The following is a 17,754-nucleotide window of genomic DNA, read 5'->3' as shown; positions in this document are numbered from 1 at the left end:
AACTGAACCAGCAATCTTGTGGCTTAAAGTCCAGTGCCTTAAAAACTACATCACACTGCCTACCTTTTTAAAATTAGGTATGGTATAAACTTACTCCATCCAATCATTAGGTGCACCTGTTTTTTCAATGACAGGGTCACCGTGAGCCTTGGTGCAAGATAAAAGCTCATTTCAGTGGGGATGACTGTGTAACAAATTAAAAGAGACACTCACTCTTACTCATTAATACATTTCATGTCCTGTTTAGTCCACTACAGGTATACAGAGTCGCCAGCAGGTACCAATCTAAGATGTGTGGCGTAAGACTGGGGCCCTTGTCCGGCAGGGATGCCTCTCCCTTGTATGGACCGGGGCAGCCAGCCTGGTCAGGACAATACCTCTCCCGGAACACTAGATGGCAGCCCCTGGGTTACAGCAGTGCCTAGGACTCCCAAAGGGCTTCATGGGAGTTGCAGTTTGGTGCAGCCCTGTTGGGATCTGTGGGTGCCACCAAGGGGTGCTGTAGCTACTGCTCAGCTCTACAGAGCAGCTCTTCCACCACACCAGGAAGTGCTGCCGGAAGTAGGTCAACATGCACCTGGAACACTTCCGGGTGCCTTATATAAGGAGCCAACAGCCACTACTCTGGGAGCTGGAGCTGGAAAGAAGAGGACAGAGCTTAATTGTGGAGGAGTGAGGGTGGCAGAAAGAGAAGAAGAGAGAGAGAAAGAAGGGACAGAAATTGGCTGTTTAGAGCATTGTGTGGTGCTGTTAAGCAAGAATTTAATTAAACGTGTGTGTTTTTGAACATCTGGTGTCTGTCTGTCTGTGTTTGGGGGCTGAACTTCCACTAATGGGACACCAGTTCATCAGGGAACACATATTCTGTGCACGCATTCACACATCTTTGGTCAAATCAATCTAGCTTGTACATATTTAGAATTTAAGAGGAAGCTGAAGAATCTGTCAAAAACCCATGTGACCCTTGCATACTCCATGAATAGCAGAAGCATCTTGCCTTGCATAAAAAATAGAAGAACAATGAAAAAACAATATGAAAGAACCGAAACCACTCAAAATAAATAAGATGCCAAGTTGGAAATTTAAAAAAATATATATTTTTGGGTTAGTATTCAAAAACATAACCTCTTTAGTAAGTCACAATTGTGGTCGCTATTTAATTTCACCATGAAGTAAGTCAGCATTTGAAATTCACTGTTCTGATTAGTGATCAGGATACATACTGTGATTGTTTTTACACCTCGGTTTCATGGCAAATTTCTTTAGCTTGATGCTTTTACCAGAGTATAAAGATTTTCTTCCTTAAAACACACTTAACAATTGGTTCCTCTAATGTTGCAATTGCAGTTCTATTTATGTTCATATCTGTCCCTTTTAGATTCAGTGCACAGATCTGTAATAATTGTTGAGTCTGCCTCAGTTGAACATCTTTAAATTTGTAAATAAATCATATTTGTTGGTTGCACTGCAGCACAGGTTAAGCCTGAAAATAAAACATTTGTCCCTCACATCTTTCATTTGATTCACACACATGTAGTCACAATACACATTCCTGATTCAGTCTGTTGATTTCTTTTTCATTATGCAACACCCTGCAGTTTAAGTGTCCAGGCTTGGGATGTTAAAAAAGGAAAAGGCAAAATCACATTCAGTCCTGTTTGTCCCATGGGGGTCCATTTTAGGAGGCCGGGGTTCCCAAGCATTGTCACCTTAAAAGAAAAAAAAAGTGAAATATGAGACTTAAGGTAATTTCAATTTTATATTTTTTATGAAAAGATCTTGTGAAAGTGGTCATATTAGTTTTACCCTGTCCTCATTCATCTATCTCTTTTCAGAGCCTGTTTTTTCAGTACAGGTCTGCTTTGGAGCCAAAGTTTATCCTGACTATTCTAAATAGAAGGATGGATATGATTCTGAAGAGGATGGCATTCTACTGATGGTTACATACATCTGCACACCAAGACCATGCTAAATTATTTCCAGCAGTGAACCCAGCAAGTAGTAAACTTCTTGACAAGGTCGACACTCTCCCCACAGACAGACACACTGCTGATGGCTGTTCCTAAGAGGTCATTAAAGGCCTAGATCTTGGTTTTTGTCCAGGACACTAGCAAGCCAAGGCACTCAGACTCCTCACTCAGTCTCTCGAGAGTCTTGATCAGAGCTTCTGTTGACTTTACAAAGATCACAGCATCGTCGGTAAAGTCAAGATCAGTATATCTTTCTTCAGCAACAGATGCGCCACAACTACTGGATACCACGACCCTGCCCAGCACCCAGTCCATGCAAGAACTGAACAAAGTAGAAGCAAGAACACACCCCTGATGATCGCCAGAATCAACTGGGAAAAATGCAGAGTTTCTGCCTCCACACTGCACAACACTCACAATACAAGTATACAGGCCGGCCATGATATCCAGCAACTTTGGGGGGATCCTGCAAAGTCTCAGGATGTCCCACAGGGTAGTTAGATCAACTTAGTTGAATGCTTTATGAAAATCGACTAAGGCTGCAAAGAAACTCTGCCAACATTTGTGTATGCACTCAGTGAGAATTATGAGTGCCAGGATGCGGTCGATGGTAGACTTCTTAGGTGTAAAACCAGACTGTTCTAGTCGCTGGTAGGTGAGCAAGTGATCACAGATCCTATTGAGGATGATCCTAACAAGGACCTTACCCAGCACCAAGAGCAGTGCTATCCCCCTGTAGTTGCTGCAATCCAGGCGATCACCCTTCGTTTTCCAGATAGGGATGACAAGTCCAGTCAGTTGAGATGATGCCAGTCTCCCAAATGGAAGCAAAGATTGCTTGCAATGACAGGAGGACAGCCTTACCACTATCCTGGAAGTTCACCCCAGATAACACAGGTCCTCACAGCCTTCCCTACCCTCAGCTGGTTCACCACCTGTACTATCTAAGTGAGATCGGGCAGTTCACAGCTAATTGAAGGATCAGCATAAAGAACTGTGGACCCAGACAAGTCCAACGTCCTAGCCGGAGGATTAACTTTAAACAGATCCTCAAAATAAGCAGCCTAGCGGGTCACAACTGCTATGTCATCTGTAAGGACCATTCTATTACCCACCCTGACTGCGACCCTCAAGGAACAGATTCAGATGTGCGTAATGCTTCGATTCCTCTGTAAGCAGGACATGGGTCACTAGACCATAGATGGTATGTCACTTGCTTACAGATTCCTCTAACAAACACCTCCTTATCTGCACTCAGAGCCCTCACAGCTGTTCTTCTCAGTTCCCGGTACAGACCAGAGTTGCTAGCAAGCCGTGTGCTGTGACTCCTCTCGATGATATCCAGGATGCCCTGCAAGATGAAATACCTTCTTCTGGGAACACTGGCAACACCAATACAACCCTTAGTAATCTTCAGGGTCCAAGGATTAGAAAATAAAAATTTTACAGCTGCTTCAGCAGACTGTTACACAAACTATTCATGTGAGTTATTGTGCTGAGATCTTAACACACAAGTGGTGTATAATAACTCCAAATTAAACCATACAATGGGAAAACACTGTACAAGCTCAACAAATTATAAAGGTGAAATGCTAATCTTTTTTTGTAGTGATCACGACTTAATACTTTGGCAGGTGATTAGTTCAAACACAAGATCGTTGACTTAAACACCCTCAGATGGAGTAACAGAAAACTTGAGTAGCCACATCACAATAAGTAAAAGATAGAAAACACTCTTGAATGCATGCACTTTAAGTGGCAACTACTACATTTTAAAGGAGAAATTATTCTAGAACTGGCAGCTATTTATTAGACAAAGAGGATAAAGAAAAAATGAAATAGAACATAGAGAGGCTAACATCTGAAAGGGTAGCAGAACAGCTTTAAACAGAATTAAGCAACAAGATAATGAGGATAAGATCAGGTACAGTACCAGTATCCAAAAAATGTTAACAACTCAAGACATCTATTACTAGCATAGGTACAAATGTCATAGGAACAATAAGAGGCAAACAAAGAAAATGATAATTATCAGATAGAACCTGGAATTTAATTTCTAAAATAAATATTTTAAGAGTAAATTGAACTTAACAAAAATTGTGAGACCCATTCTGAAGACAGAATGGACAAATGGAAGCAAAAGTTTAAAACGAAATACAGAGGAGCGCAGAAAACCTGGCAAAACACGAACAAACAGCAGGGAAAATTAACACAAGGAAATTATGATGAGCAACCAAAGCTGAGAATTTTACAACATATCAGAATGTGATAAACAAAGATGGCAGCCTTCTTACTTCCATAGAAAAAGAGATGCTCACATGGAAGGAATATTTCAAAGGAAGCTGCATGCAAAATCATTAAAAGCAAATGCAAACAAAAGCCAGGCACTACTGTATATGCAAAACATCAAGACAACTGCAATAGGAGCTAGAATAAGCACAGTGGGTCCAACTTTCACCGAAATAAAGAGAGCTGTATAAAGTCTCAATGAGGGGATAAAGTATTTGCTAAAATATTCAAAGCAAGATCAGATATTAAATGTAATATCATAAAAATGGTCTTTGAGGAAGTCTGGGAAAACAAAAAAAGACACCCCAGCTGGAAGGAAGCCCTGATCATCAATCATCCTAAGAAACAGACCTAACATTACAAAAACTGGGTAGGCATCACATTACTGAATTAAATTAACAAAGTACTGTAATTGTATACATAGCAATTAGCAGGATACCAGAAAATGTAGAGCCCACACATAGAGTCTGAAAAAAACACACTGACCTTGCATAGATCAAATACACAAATCAAGGCTAGTCATTAAACACTCTGTTGATAGGGGGCAACTGCTATATATTGTAGTTTTAAAAGTGTGTTTGTCAGCCCGTCAGCAGAACTACACTTGCAATGATCTAATTCATAAGTTCATAAATCTGTTCAAAGAACTATATCAGGATGCTGACTGTCAGGTCTTACACAACTGGCAAATGACTAAAGTCTTCCTCATTGAATCAGGAGTGAGTCAAGAATGCTTCCGAACTCATAGGATGTTCAACATCATACTAGCTCAGATAATGCACCTGGTCACCATTTAGCCTCTGGCCAGCTTGAACGGCTATCATCTCTTTGCTTTCTCACTCCTTTGAAAATATGCAAGAGAAAGTTCAGCAACTCCACAGGTAAGAGGGAAACTTCGTCAAAGAATTCCATCCATTATCCAACCCGCTATATCCTAACTACAGGGTCACGGGGGTCTGCTGGAGCCAATCCCAGCCAACACAGGGTGCAAGGCAGGAAACAAACCCCGGGCAGGGTGCCAGCCCACCGCAGGCACACACACTCACGCACCAAACACACACTAGGGACAATTTAGAATCGCCAACGCACCTAACCTGCATGTCTTTGGACTGTGAGAGGAAACTGGAGCACCTGGAAGAAACCCACGTAGACACGGGGAAAACATGCAAACTCCACGCAGGGATGACCCGGGAAGCGAACCCCGGTCTCCTAACTGTGAGGGAGCAGCGCTCTCCACTACGCCACCACGCTGCCCTCGTCAAAGAATTAACATATAAAATACAGAGTCGATGTGAATAGGAAACACTAACAACACATCTCTCCATGTTGCTAACAGATTATCGATGAGGTGAATAATTGAATCTTCATACAACTACACAAGATGATGGGACCAGTGTGGATGTACAAAGCCACATAAGCATTTTGATCTCTATATGGAAGATTTGGAACTCCTCGCAGTATGTCATTTTCAAAAGCAATATTAAGTCAGTACTACAGTATGGCTGTGAAACTTGTAAGACATCAAAAGACATTGTCAATATACTACACGATTTTATTAACTCTTCTTTACTAAAGATACTTTGGATATTTTGGCCTACACTAACAAAGGAGAGAAACAAAACCGAGTGCCATTATGAACAATGCAGCACATCCTCTCTCTGACACACTAACATTGAGGACTTTAAGTCAATGAATCATTCAGCAGAAGTGTGTCAAGAAACGCTGCTGGGACAATATAACAATATAACAACAGCTATATGCCTGCAAAATGCCTCACTGTGACTGTGACAACCAAGTCAGACATTTCTTCCTTTTTAATTTTCTTCTTTCCTTAAACCAAAGTGTGTGTATATTTATTTATTTACTTTTCTAACTATGTATGAATTTAGTTATTTAGAGAGCTTCTGTAAAAAGTAAATTTTCTGTTTATCTACCCTCCTAGCTAAATCATCAAGTAGGAAACGTGGCACAGAATGCAGCCAAATCAAGTATGTCTGGATATTAAGAGGAAGATTAGAAATGGATTGGGCGTACTTCATGCCATGGAGACAATGTGCCAAGTTAAACAGTTTAAGAGTGGAATCAACAAGGGAGCAGAAGAAGAGGTAGGCCAGCGTATACTTAAGAGGAGAAATGATTAGAAGGAAGCTTCATGCAGAAGGAAATTATAGGGTCAAGTTAAAGATCTTGAAAAACAAATTGGACCAGATGGAACCATTTCATTGAGGCCCTATGCTTGTCTTATATATAAGGACTAAAATGTATTTATTGATAGCATTTTTCACAATATTGAATAGTTCAGACACCATCACATGTAACACTAATGATTAGTAGAGACTAATGAAACACACATACACACAAGTAGCACATCACATATACTACAGAGAACATGCTGAATACATTATATGAACAGAATCATACGGAGTAGACAGTACTTCTCTAAAGCATCAATCTTACATTTGTCAAGGGGGAGACTTTGGGTGTCATCAGCTTCAATGTGTTGTCCGATGGCCATGTGAAAAAGATGGCATAAACGTTACTGTCTTTAAAAGTGTACCTAAAAGAAAAGTTGATAAATAAGTTAGGAAAGTGAAATTAAATCAATCTATTAAAATGCAAGAAATAAGACAAAATAAAGTAGGTTCAGAATCCTTGTTTGCTAATGTACATTGCCGTGCCAGCTTAAGCAGATCTTGTTGAACTGGAACTACAAGACTCCGATGTCTGATTGGAAATTAACTATTTGAAAATGTAACATTATTTAGAGTTTGTGTACATGGCTGGAGATAACAATTGGCTGTAAGTAATAGTTAAATGGCTGATTTTAAACTGTGGATGAAAGGTGGAACTATTTTTTGCACACTGCATATGAAAGAAACACACAGACTCGCCAAAAAGTGTGTTTAGAAAATTACAGCAGACTTCTTAGCATTACATTTTTGCTTGAAAAAAACATGTAAAAAGCATTGCAATTTTTGCCTTAAAAATTGCATATTTATTAAATCTTTCTTCTGTAAAATATACATAACACTAAAAGTGCGAAGTCAGAAGCATAGAAAGTATAATAATGATACAAATAATAATGCTAATAGCATTTATACCACGGGTGTCAAACTCCAGTCCTGGAGTAGCTGCAGGTTTTTATTCTAACCATCTTCTTCATTCATGATCAGTTTTTGCTGCTAATTAACTTCTTTTGCCTTAGTTTTAATTAACTTGACTCAGGTCCATTAGTTGTCTCTTTTTCCTTAATTAGCAGCCTAACAATAAGGAGACACAAAACAAGCCGCCACATGACCAGCTGTGCCAATCACACAATATCTGAATATAAAGGTGATGGTTTCGGTAAGGTTGATCTCTTAGGTCACCAAAACATTTTGATGGTGCTGTGGCAGAATGAGAGCAGCAACAAGCCATGCAATAAAATAACAGGTTTAATTAACAGCAAGAGTCAGCTTCTCATTAAGAGATTGATTGGAGTGAAATTGGTTGGAGTTTGAAATCCCAGTTTAACTGGTCATCTGTTGGCTTGTTTCACATCTCATTTCTGTTTGGCTACCATTTAATGAAGAAAGGAATCAATACAGAGGACCAAATCCTTAAAAATAAGGCTATTAAAATGAAGGGGAAAGAAGTTAATTAGCAGCGAAAACTGGTCACTGATTAGGAAAAGGGTTAGAATGAAAACCTGCAGCCATTGGGGCCTTCCAGGACCGGAGTTCGACTCCCCTGGTTTATACTGTCAAAATATGTCTTTTGTGTGGTATATCTTAAAGCACGGTGAACTACACAATCCAACATCACAGTCGGGACAATAGTAACATGATTCTTTGCAGATTTTCTTTCCAGACTTATCAGCTTTTGAACAGCACACTTGTACATGTGCGACTGACAAAAGCATCACTTTCGGATTTTAACAGAATCACTTTTGATTTCTCTGTCCGTTTCAGTTTCACTGCCTGAAGACAGATTCACCTCGTCATCACTGCTTGTATCGCTGTCAAGAACGTGAAACACCTGGGGCCTCATGTATAAACGGTGCGTATACACAAAAATGTTGCGTAAGCGCGTTTCCACGCTCAAATTGCTACGTATAATACCTAATCTTGGCATAAAGCCACGCACATTTCCACAGTAGCTCATACCCTGGCGTACGCAAGTTCCGCGCTCGGTTTTGCAGACTGGCGGCACCCAGCGTCAAACCAGTGCTACTGTTCCAGTGTGGTTTCCCTTTCTTTCTTAGATCCACATCCCTGATGTGGCTTTATAAATAAACTGAAATTAATTACATATTGTTTATTAGTTTAATGCATCTGATTGTAATTAACCTGTAACAATATAATGGTCAACAGAATGGTCAAACTATTCCAAATACCATAGCTGCTTTAGCGTTGTTACTCTCACTGCACCATCTTCTTCTTTCAGTTGCTCCCGTTAGGGGTTGCCACAGCGGATCATCTTTTTCCATATTACTCTCACTGCACCACTCGGAGTATTTATATCGCTGTATCTGAGTGGGGAATCACAGCTGTACAGCAGCTGAATGGAAAGAGAATTATCGGTATACAGCATCAAGCACACACTGCCTCAGCCATGCTGCCTATTTGAACTACTCTCATACGGCAAACGCGTCAGAGCCTTTCCTGTATGGACTTCGCGGTTCAGAAACAGTTTCATCCCAAGAACTATAAACGCACTCAATCAGTCCATCAAGTGCTCCTGGTAGAACTGTTTGTACATATAAGTACAATTACCTCACTGTAAACTTGTGATATAGTTATAATATTGCACAACCTGAGCCACTTTATAAAGAGAATATTTACAATGATGACGATGTCATTTTTAAGATTAAATGCAGCAAAATATGTTTATTATATTATACAGATAAAACTTTAACTTCATTTAAATAATCTATATTATTAATAAATAAACATAGGAGGACATGGTGTCGCAGCGCTAGCAAGGAGCTGGTGCTCCATTCACAGATTGTTCCTGCCTTACGCTGTATTCTTCTAAACATGTACTACGAAGATATTTTGATGTTTCTTAAAAGTTTTGAAGAATCTGAGTTCTAAGCTTACAGATGGCTTAACGTCTATTACAGAGCTGATTGTGTGGCGATTGGGTATTTAGAGAAAGAAAAGGAAGGACAGGAATTGGAGGTTAGTATGTTTGAAAGAGACACTATTGCTGCAATAAATTATTTCATCGAAGGTCGTGCACAGCAAAGCAATCATCTTGCGTGAGACATAAACAATCACTGCACCAACGTGTGCCCATGTTTAATAACATGCTTTAACTACTATAATCATGAAAATGATATCATGTATACATGTCAGTATTGTAATTATTCAGAGAGCTGTAATATTAAAAATGTAATGGATTCTGTGTCCTGTCGGAGGAAGAGAAATCCCAGAAGCACGTAGTGATTCACACACATAGAGCACATAGAAGATCAAATACAAAACAAAGCATTTAACATGCTACTTTAGTTACGATGGAATTTGAGAAACTAGTAAATTAAATGATTTTAAGATGAAGTTTATGATGTTCTACTTTAATGACAAAATAAACTATGTGATTAAAGTGGAAATTTCAAGATTAAAGTTGACATTTTGTGCTTTTATCCCACTGTGTGCCTATTTTTCTTTTCTCTGTACTCTAATAAGCTTTCATATGACACTCAGACGGTGGGCTACAACTCGCCTTTTCATGGCGACTCTGATATCTGACAACTTCTTTTTTATTTCGAGCACTGTGCGACTTTGTGAACTTGAGCTTTCGTGTTTCTCCGACGCTCTATGTCACTCAATCAACTTCCTTTTGTTGTTTATACCACTTTTTAAACCTACAAATAGTACATTTTTACTTGCCTCCACTTGGTATTGGCTGAAATTCTTCTATTTTCCCTCGTGCTTTTGCCATTGCCTTTTTACAGAACGCTGAGCTTAAGGGTTACTTATATGATTTGCATATTCAACGAGGCGTAATTCTGGGAGGAGTTGGGGTGGGGCAGCAGGCACGTGCATTACTTTTCACGTTGACCGGGATTTATGTAACGTAAGAACGCACAGATTTATGCATCTGGATATTTTTGTGCGTACGAACATTTCCGCTTTTGTGCTTACGCCATGTTACAGTGTGAATTCTATGCACGCCGTTATGCATGAGGCCGCTGGGCTGCTAAAAAACGTTTCCTATGAGATGCCATTATGAAGCTAGGAGAAGATGTGTCTGCACCATTGCCTGGGTAACACTTGGGCCTGTTGATTTTGCAAGACACACCTATTTCGTTTTCTGAGCAACACTCGGCACTAACGCTTCCAGCAATTTTACATATGAGAAGTGTCCATACAGTTGACTGAGTGACACTGAGGAGGTTAAAGGGAACGGAAAATGGACTTAAATGCTACATGAAACTTGTAGTTTTCCATCACCTTTGAACCCAGTCCATTGCTGAAGGGTCACTTACAAAGCCCTTTAAGCACCATTTGCAACACTTATCTCAATATAAATGTATCAAATTGTTGATTTCACATATAAAAAAGAAAACATGAGCAAACAAAGTAAGACCGAAGGCCAGAATACTAGACACTGATCTATTTTCTAGCTGTACTTAGTGCTAAAAGACAAAAATGTTTAATTAGCTGTTCATATTGTTACAGAACATCAACGCTTTCTTCCTGAAAAATTCAGAAGTAAGGGCTCTTTAAATAGAATAATACAAAGCCTTTGAAATAAGTTATTTAAAAAGCAAAATTCTGTATGTTGGAAATAAATCTTACCAAAACATTTGAAACATAAATAGCTAGAATAAGAAGGCTAAATCAAATTAAGATGAAAATGTTATTGCATGTACACTTCCAATACTGTATGTAGTACAAATACACATATAACATATAAAAACGACTTTAAAAGTTTGGTCATTTAATCTCAATGGTAACACCAACATGTAACATTATACATACCGTATATATTTTACATATGTATATATCTACACACACACACGCATTTACAGTGTATATTAAAAAATATTCAGCCCCTTTTGATGTTTTCACATTTTATTCATAAAATCACAGTGGATTTTTGTTTTTCTTTTTACATTGATTCACAGAAAAAAGTGACTCTTTAATATCAAAGCGAAAACAGATTTCTGAAAAGTGATCTAAATGAATTACAAATATACTGTGTCACACACGTGCGCATGGGAGGCAGCTAAAGGGCTTGGGTAAGGACAGTTCTGAGACATACCGGGATGTGCCAGAGTGCACTGACTCTTTTTCTCCCTTGCCTGCAGACCATTCACAGGAGATTCCACCTGGTCCTCTTGATGTCACTTCCGGGACCGAGCCAATGGCAAATGCATATTATATACTAGTATTTTTGAAAAAACAATTGGCTGTCATACATATTACAGCTACCTTCCACTATTGAAATTTACCTGTATTATTCAAAAGAAAATTGTATGGTCTTCTCTGATAGCAGTGATGGCATATTGACATTATAAGGCACTTCCAAAATCTCACATATAAATAAATGAGTAAAGCCGAATTTGCAAAGTATAAATGCTAGAGTCTGAGAAGAGTTTTTAGTTTGAATATTGCAGCATCGGGTGAAAAGCAGGAGCCAAACCTGGATGAGCTACCAGTCCAATACAGGGTTCATTTGCACACCCTTCCACAAATGGCCAATTTACTTAGCATGAGTATCTTTAGGATGAGGAAAGGAAACCAACAGTGACATGAGGAGAACATAGAAAGTCTACGTAGATGGCTAGACGGCATAGTATTCAAAGCAAGGATGCTGAATCTAAGTGTCAGAAATGTTAACCACAGTTGTAATATGTCACCAATGAAGGCAGTTTTCCATCAAAAACAGGAAAAAATGTGCTTATTCGTCCAAATTTTCATGCATTGCGCATCTGCCATTTGGCAGGGTGCAGAAGTGTGCCTAGAATTCAATATAGTGTGTCATTTGTGTTTTCCTTATGTTATTCTGTGAAAGCACATGTTTGAAATCTTGAAGGCCACTTTTTAAATCATTTTCACACCCAATAAAAAATCGATTTTAAAGAACAGCCATAGAGGATACCTGAAGTAGAACACATGTTGTATTGTCCTTCTAGGTTTGGCCAGCTTAAATTTAAATACATTCAAAAAAGTTAAATAAGTAAAAAAATGAACAAATATAAAGTTGGAAGCAGCCTTACCAGATAGGCACTGTGACATTCTCATTCTGTACTCTCCATGGCTGGGAGGAGTAAATGGCATCACCGTTCAAGGCAAGCCAAGCCCCAACTCCTCGAAGCCTCTCCTCAAATGCTACTGCTAAAGTACCCTCAGCAGATGGTCCTACGTTGAGCAAGTAGTTGCCACCCAGGCTGACTGTCTGCACCAAATCCTACAATGCAAATCACAGATTTTAAGATGTCTTTATTTAGTCCTGTTGAAAAAGAGTGGATCTTTAAACAGTCAATAACCTACGAAATGAGAAAAGAACAAAATGACATTAAACAAATATATGCTTGGATTATTTCAACTCACATCACCAATAATGCGTTAAGTGAAATCAAAATTGCAGTTTTACTGTATACACAACATATGTGGAGTATAGATGAAAAATGTGAATATGAAAATAAACATCACATTTCATTACTGGGTACTTCTGTACATACCGTATATAATTCACAGTTTTAGTCAGTCCATCCATTTTCCAACCTCCAACATCAGACACAAAGAGGAAACCAACCCTGTTTGGGATACCAGTTTTAGTATAAAACCAATGTTTGTGATTTATTGTGCACTGTGAGTGAAACAGAACAACTGTTTATATCTTTGATTTATAGGTTGTGATTATAGGGGATGGACGACAGGGATTTGTGGCAGCCAAACAGATCACCTATGGACATGAAGAGAACATGGGATTGTGAGTGAGCAGTGCTCATAAGTGCTTCTGTGCGAGACAAAATTTGGAAAATAGCTAAATGAAATCATAAATGTGTTCTTGATTTCACATTTCATTCATTATTAGATCTAAGGAGGCTTAACAGGAGCTGTACGGTACTTAATATTATGAGAATTTACTTATTGTTATGGATCAAAAATGGCACTAGTACCAAATGTAATTTGCTATTAATCCTAATTTCTACATAGATACGTTCCTTGGATTTAGATACACAGCAAACACTATGTGGAGATTACATGTATGGACAACATGGTGTGCAATAGTGGGTGCTCCATTCACAGACTGAGGTGACTGGGCTTGAATCGTGGCTTTAGCAGTATATCTGTAAAGTCTTCATGTTCCTATATATTTGCAGGAATGTTTCTCTTAAGATTTCCTACTACACTTCAAGGATGTACAGTACAGTAAATGTTAGACAGACCGGTGGCTTTAAAAAGACTTGGTATGTGTGACCGTGGGCAAGCATGTTAGCATGCCCTACAATAACTGGTGTCCCACCCAGACCTGGATCCTGCCTCGCACTTGATATATATAGTCCCAGTACTATTCATCATACTACAAAAAGAACAGACATCTACTCTTTGTAGAAGGGATTTGACAGATTTACCTTTACTGTCAAATTCCTATTTGTGAAATGAACACAGAATCTTTCCTTTCAGTTCCTAAAAATATGAGGGCTTTAAAATATAACATGGGGGTTAACCTAGCTGTATTTTGCATATTTCAGTTTTTCACTTTTTTTTGCACATTACAAAACACTTTAACAGTTACCAAAAAAACATCTTGAATACCAAAGACTATACAGTAACTATTCGCCAGCACTTCTCTTAACAACATCCAGTGAATCAGAGGCTTTACAAAGTTTTTATCAGGTGTATTAGTATAAAATGGGAAAGCACCTACTATCATCATCATGTTAGTCTGTCTTTCTGTCTGCATGTAACAGCTTGGCTCCCAATTGACTTGTTTCAATGAAATTTGGTGCATTTATTTGTTCATTAAATTTGTAGTTAATATTCAATTTCTGCGGTGGGTTGGTGCCCTGCCTGGGGTTTGTTTCCTGCCTTGCGCCCTGTGTTGGCTGGGATTGGCTCCAGCAGACCCCTGTGACCCTGTAGTTAGTATACAGCGGCTTGGATAATGGATGGATGGATGGATGGATGTTCAAATTTTGGTTTGATATCCTGAATTAAGTGAGCAGTACAAATGTTTGAAATTTCAAAAACGTCTATTTATAAAGCACCAATGTATTTACAAAATCGTCAGCCTTAAAACAGAGAAACATAAAGAATTTGCACCGTCAAGTTTACCATGACAGAGGTTATTTCTACTTGTGTATTTTACACATCTGATCGCCGCTCTTGATGAAAAAACAGACCTACAGTGAAAGTTATCGAAAGACCTGCAGGACTTCATTTGAGATTTTAATTGTCCATCAGGTACTTCTTTCAAAAACTTAATGGTTAAGAAACAGGAACTACAGTTTGCCTTAGCCCCTCCAAAACCAACAACGAACAAAAGAACAACAGTTTATGCAGTGTTTACATTTTAAACTTTCTGTGATAAAAGCTTCAACCTATTGGAAAGATGTTCAAATAAAGTGCATTATATTTGTTGTTTAAAAAAAAAAAGATTGCTTAATTCTTTTCTTTTTAACAGACTAGCTTTAAAACTGTACTTTTGAGTATACCTGTATAATGGAAGGCAGGTCAAGAAGCTGGTTCAGCTTCATATTTCTGCGATGGCCCCAAGAGAGCTTATCCACCGAGGTGCATTTCTCCCACTTATGAGAGGGAAGCTGACCTGGACTGTATTTGTCAGCACAATTATAGAACCCACCATGTTTACAGGAGCACCCAGCACCCCACCGGTCATTTGTGACTACCGAGTCCTGAAACACATAAAACAAATTTTAGAAACTTAAATGCACGCCTAAATAAGTCAAATGAACAGCTCCAGAGTTAATTTCAATGCAATTTACGGTTACTATATAGACTACCATTTTATACACTTACTATAAATACAATATATTTATATAAAAACAAACATAATGTTAAACATAAAAACTACGTGCAATATGCAAACAGAAATATACATTTCTACCCATTATTTTGTTTATAATTTACTTCTTCAAGCCACGAACATCATTCATTTTGAAGAATAGTATTCTTAGTAGAATTTTGAGTATAAAGGAAAATCAAAAAGTACAGACAATTTGGAAATCACACAATAACCACAACAGATGGACGTTGATGTAATACACCATATTTGTGGTGGCTTATGGGTAGTTTGAAACGTACAGGGCCTTGTTCTGCTGTTAGTCTACTTGAAGTGAAGGACAAATGAACATGGACGCTCTGCTGTAGGATTACAAAATTGCTGAACAACATGGCGCAGTGATTTTTCTTTGGGCAGAGGGTGTGGAACCTGCTGAAATTCACCAAAGGATGTTTGCTCAGTATAAAAGTGAAAACAGCAAAACTCAACGCAAAGTTTATGAATGTGTAAAAAGGTTTAAAGTGAGAAGAACAAGTGTAACCGATGAAGCTCAATCTGATTGATCACTAACATCGCACACACAAGCCCACATTGACAGGGTGAATGCCTGTTTCAAAAAAGACAGATGGATTACGGTGTCCACTGTTGCTGTGCATTTGGATATTAGCTATGGATCTGCACATGCCATAGAGCATCATTAAATAGGGTACCATAAAGTTGACACAAGATGGGTGGCCATACAGCTTACTGATCTGCACGAGCCAACATCCTTCTGTGAATTTCAACAGGTTTTATTCCCTCTACAGAAAGAAATCTCACTACGGCGCATTGTTCAATGATGGTTCAACCCCACAATGGAGCATCCATGTTCATTTGAACTTGGCTTCAACTAGACTAAAGACAAAGTGCTGCCCTGTGCGTGTTTGAACTACCCATTAACCTTTCCAAACATGTTGTTCTGTGTTAGCTTCTATTTGTTATGGTTACAGTGTAATGTTCAAATTGCCTTTCCTTTTTGATTTACCCTTGTATAATATATTTTTCTTCATTTTTCATCAATTTGCAGGTTCTATTAAATGCAGGATACAAAATCTTTGTGATACAGGCATCTGTCCCCATGCTTGTGTAGTCCATTACTCTTTTCTGAGGTTTAATAATATATGATGGCACACTGGTTAGCGTTGCTGCCTTATGGATCTCGTACACTAGGTTTGAATCCTGTAAACTATCTTTGTATGTGTGGGTTTTCCGCAGGGTACTCTCGTTTATCTGTCACATCCCATAAAAACAAGTCACTTTGGTCAAATGGCAATTCCTGTGTAAGTGGGTATGGAGATTAGTGGGCATCTCACAGATTTTAAAATTTTCCACCTGTTTAGGTTAAATCAGCAAATCACCTCATTAAGTCAATACATTTTCTGTAAACCCTCGCTAGATGAGAAGTAACATTTCCACTGAAGTTTCTTTAATCTTATTAAACAAGACAAACAAACATGGCACTTGTGATATGTGTATGGCTGCAAATACATACCAGCTATGTCAAAAACAATTCACTAGCATAAAAAGACTTCTGTTTACAGAGTCAGTCACTCAGTGCAATTGCATAGTCTTTAATCACTTTGTTATTCACAGAAGTCTGGTTTCAAAAATGCCATGTATAATGTTATTCAATAACAGAAATGTTAGTGAGTGGCAAAAATGGATATAATAAGGATATTAGAAATAAACTTGATCTATTAGGCTTAAAAAACAATACAATGGTAAAGAATTTAGGGGTAATTATTGACTCTAACCTAAATTTTAAATCACAAATTAATCAGATCACTAGGACAGCATTTTTTCACTTAAGAAATATAGCAAAAATTAGATCCCTTATAACTTTGCAAGATGCTGAAAAATTAGTTCACGCTTTTGTTTTCAGTCGACTAGATTACTGTAATGCACTCCTCTCAGGACTACCTAAAAAAGACATCAATCGATTGCAATGAGTGCAGAATACAGCTGCTAGAATTTTAACTAGGAAAAGAAAATCTGAACACATCTGTCCAGTTTTAATGTCACTACATTGGTTACCTGTGTCATTTAGAATTGTCTATAAAATACCGCTTATGGTTTACAAAGCCTTAAATAATCTCACTGCATCTTATATTTCAGAATGCCTTTCACTTTACACTCCAAATCGTAGCCTTAGATCTTCAAATGAGTGTCTGCTTATAATTCCAAGAGCTAAACTGAAAAGAAGTGATGAGGCGGACTTATGTTGTTATGCACCTAAAATCTGGAGTAGCTTACTGATAAAAATTCACCAGGCTAATATGGTGGAGCACTTTTAAAAACTGCTAATAACCTGTTACTTTAACATGGCTTTCTTATCGCTTCATTTTAGTGTAACCCTGATATTCTGTATATGCATTTAATTATCGTTTTTATCATGGCTCCAAAATCCGTACTAACCCCTACTTTCTCTGCTGTTCTTATTCCAGTTTTCTGTGGTGGCGATTTGCACTACCCCCACCCAATCAAAGCACCACAT

General features: G+C 38.3%; 1 protein-coding gene across 1 annotated transcript in view; it reads right to left on the bottom strand.

The window, feature by feature from the left end:
- Nucleotides 1-1,074: 1,074 nt before the first annotated feature.
- Nucleotides 1,075-17,754, bottom strand: part of LOC120517375 (tissue alpha-L-fucosidase-like) — a 28,244-nt gene continuing 11,564 nt past the window's right edge. The window contains exons 5-8 of the mRNA XM_039739644.1: nucleotides 14,914-15,114; nucleotides 12,469-12,659; nucleotides 6,717-6,816; nucleotides 1,075-1,709 (exon numbers count right to left, since the gene is read on the bottom strand). Of these exons, the coding sequence (XP_039595578.1) occupies nucleotides 1,581-1,709; nucleotides 6,717-6,816; nucleotides 12,469-12,659; nucleotides 14,914-15,114 (621 nt within the window). The 3' untranslated portion in view covers nucleotides 1,075-1,580. The remainder of the gene's footprint in view (nucleotides 1,710-6,716; nucleotides 6,817-12,468; nucleotides 12,660-14,913; nucleotides 15,115-17,754) is intronic.

This window comes from Polypterus senegalus, chromosome 17, assembly GCF_016835505.1.
Source record: "Polypterus senegalus isolate Bchr_013 chromosome 17, ASM1683550v1, whole genome shotgun sequence".
NCBI lineage: Eukaryota > Metazoa > Chordata > Cladistia > Polypteriformes > Polypteridae > Polypterus > Polypterus senegalus.
This window is presented reverse-complemented; position numbering and strand designations above follow the sequence as displayed.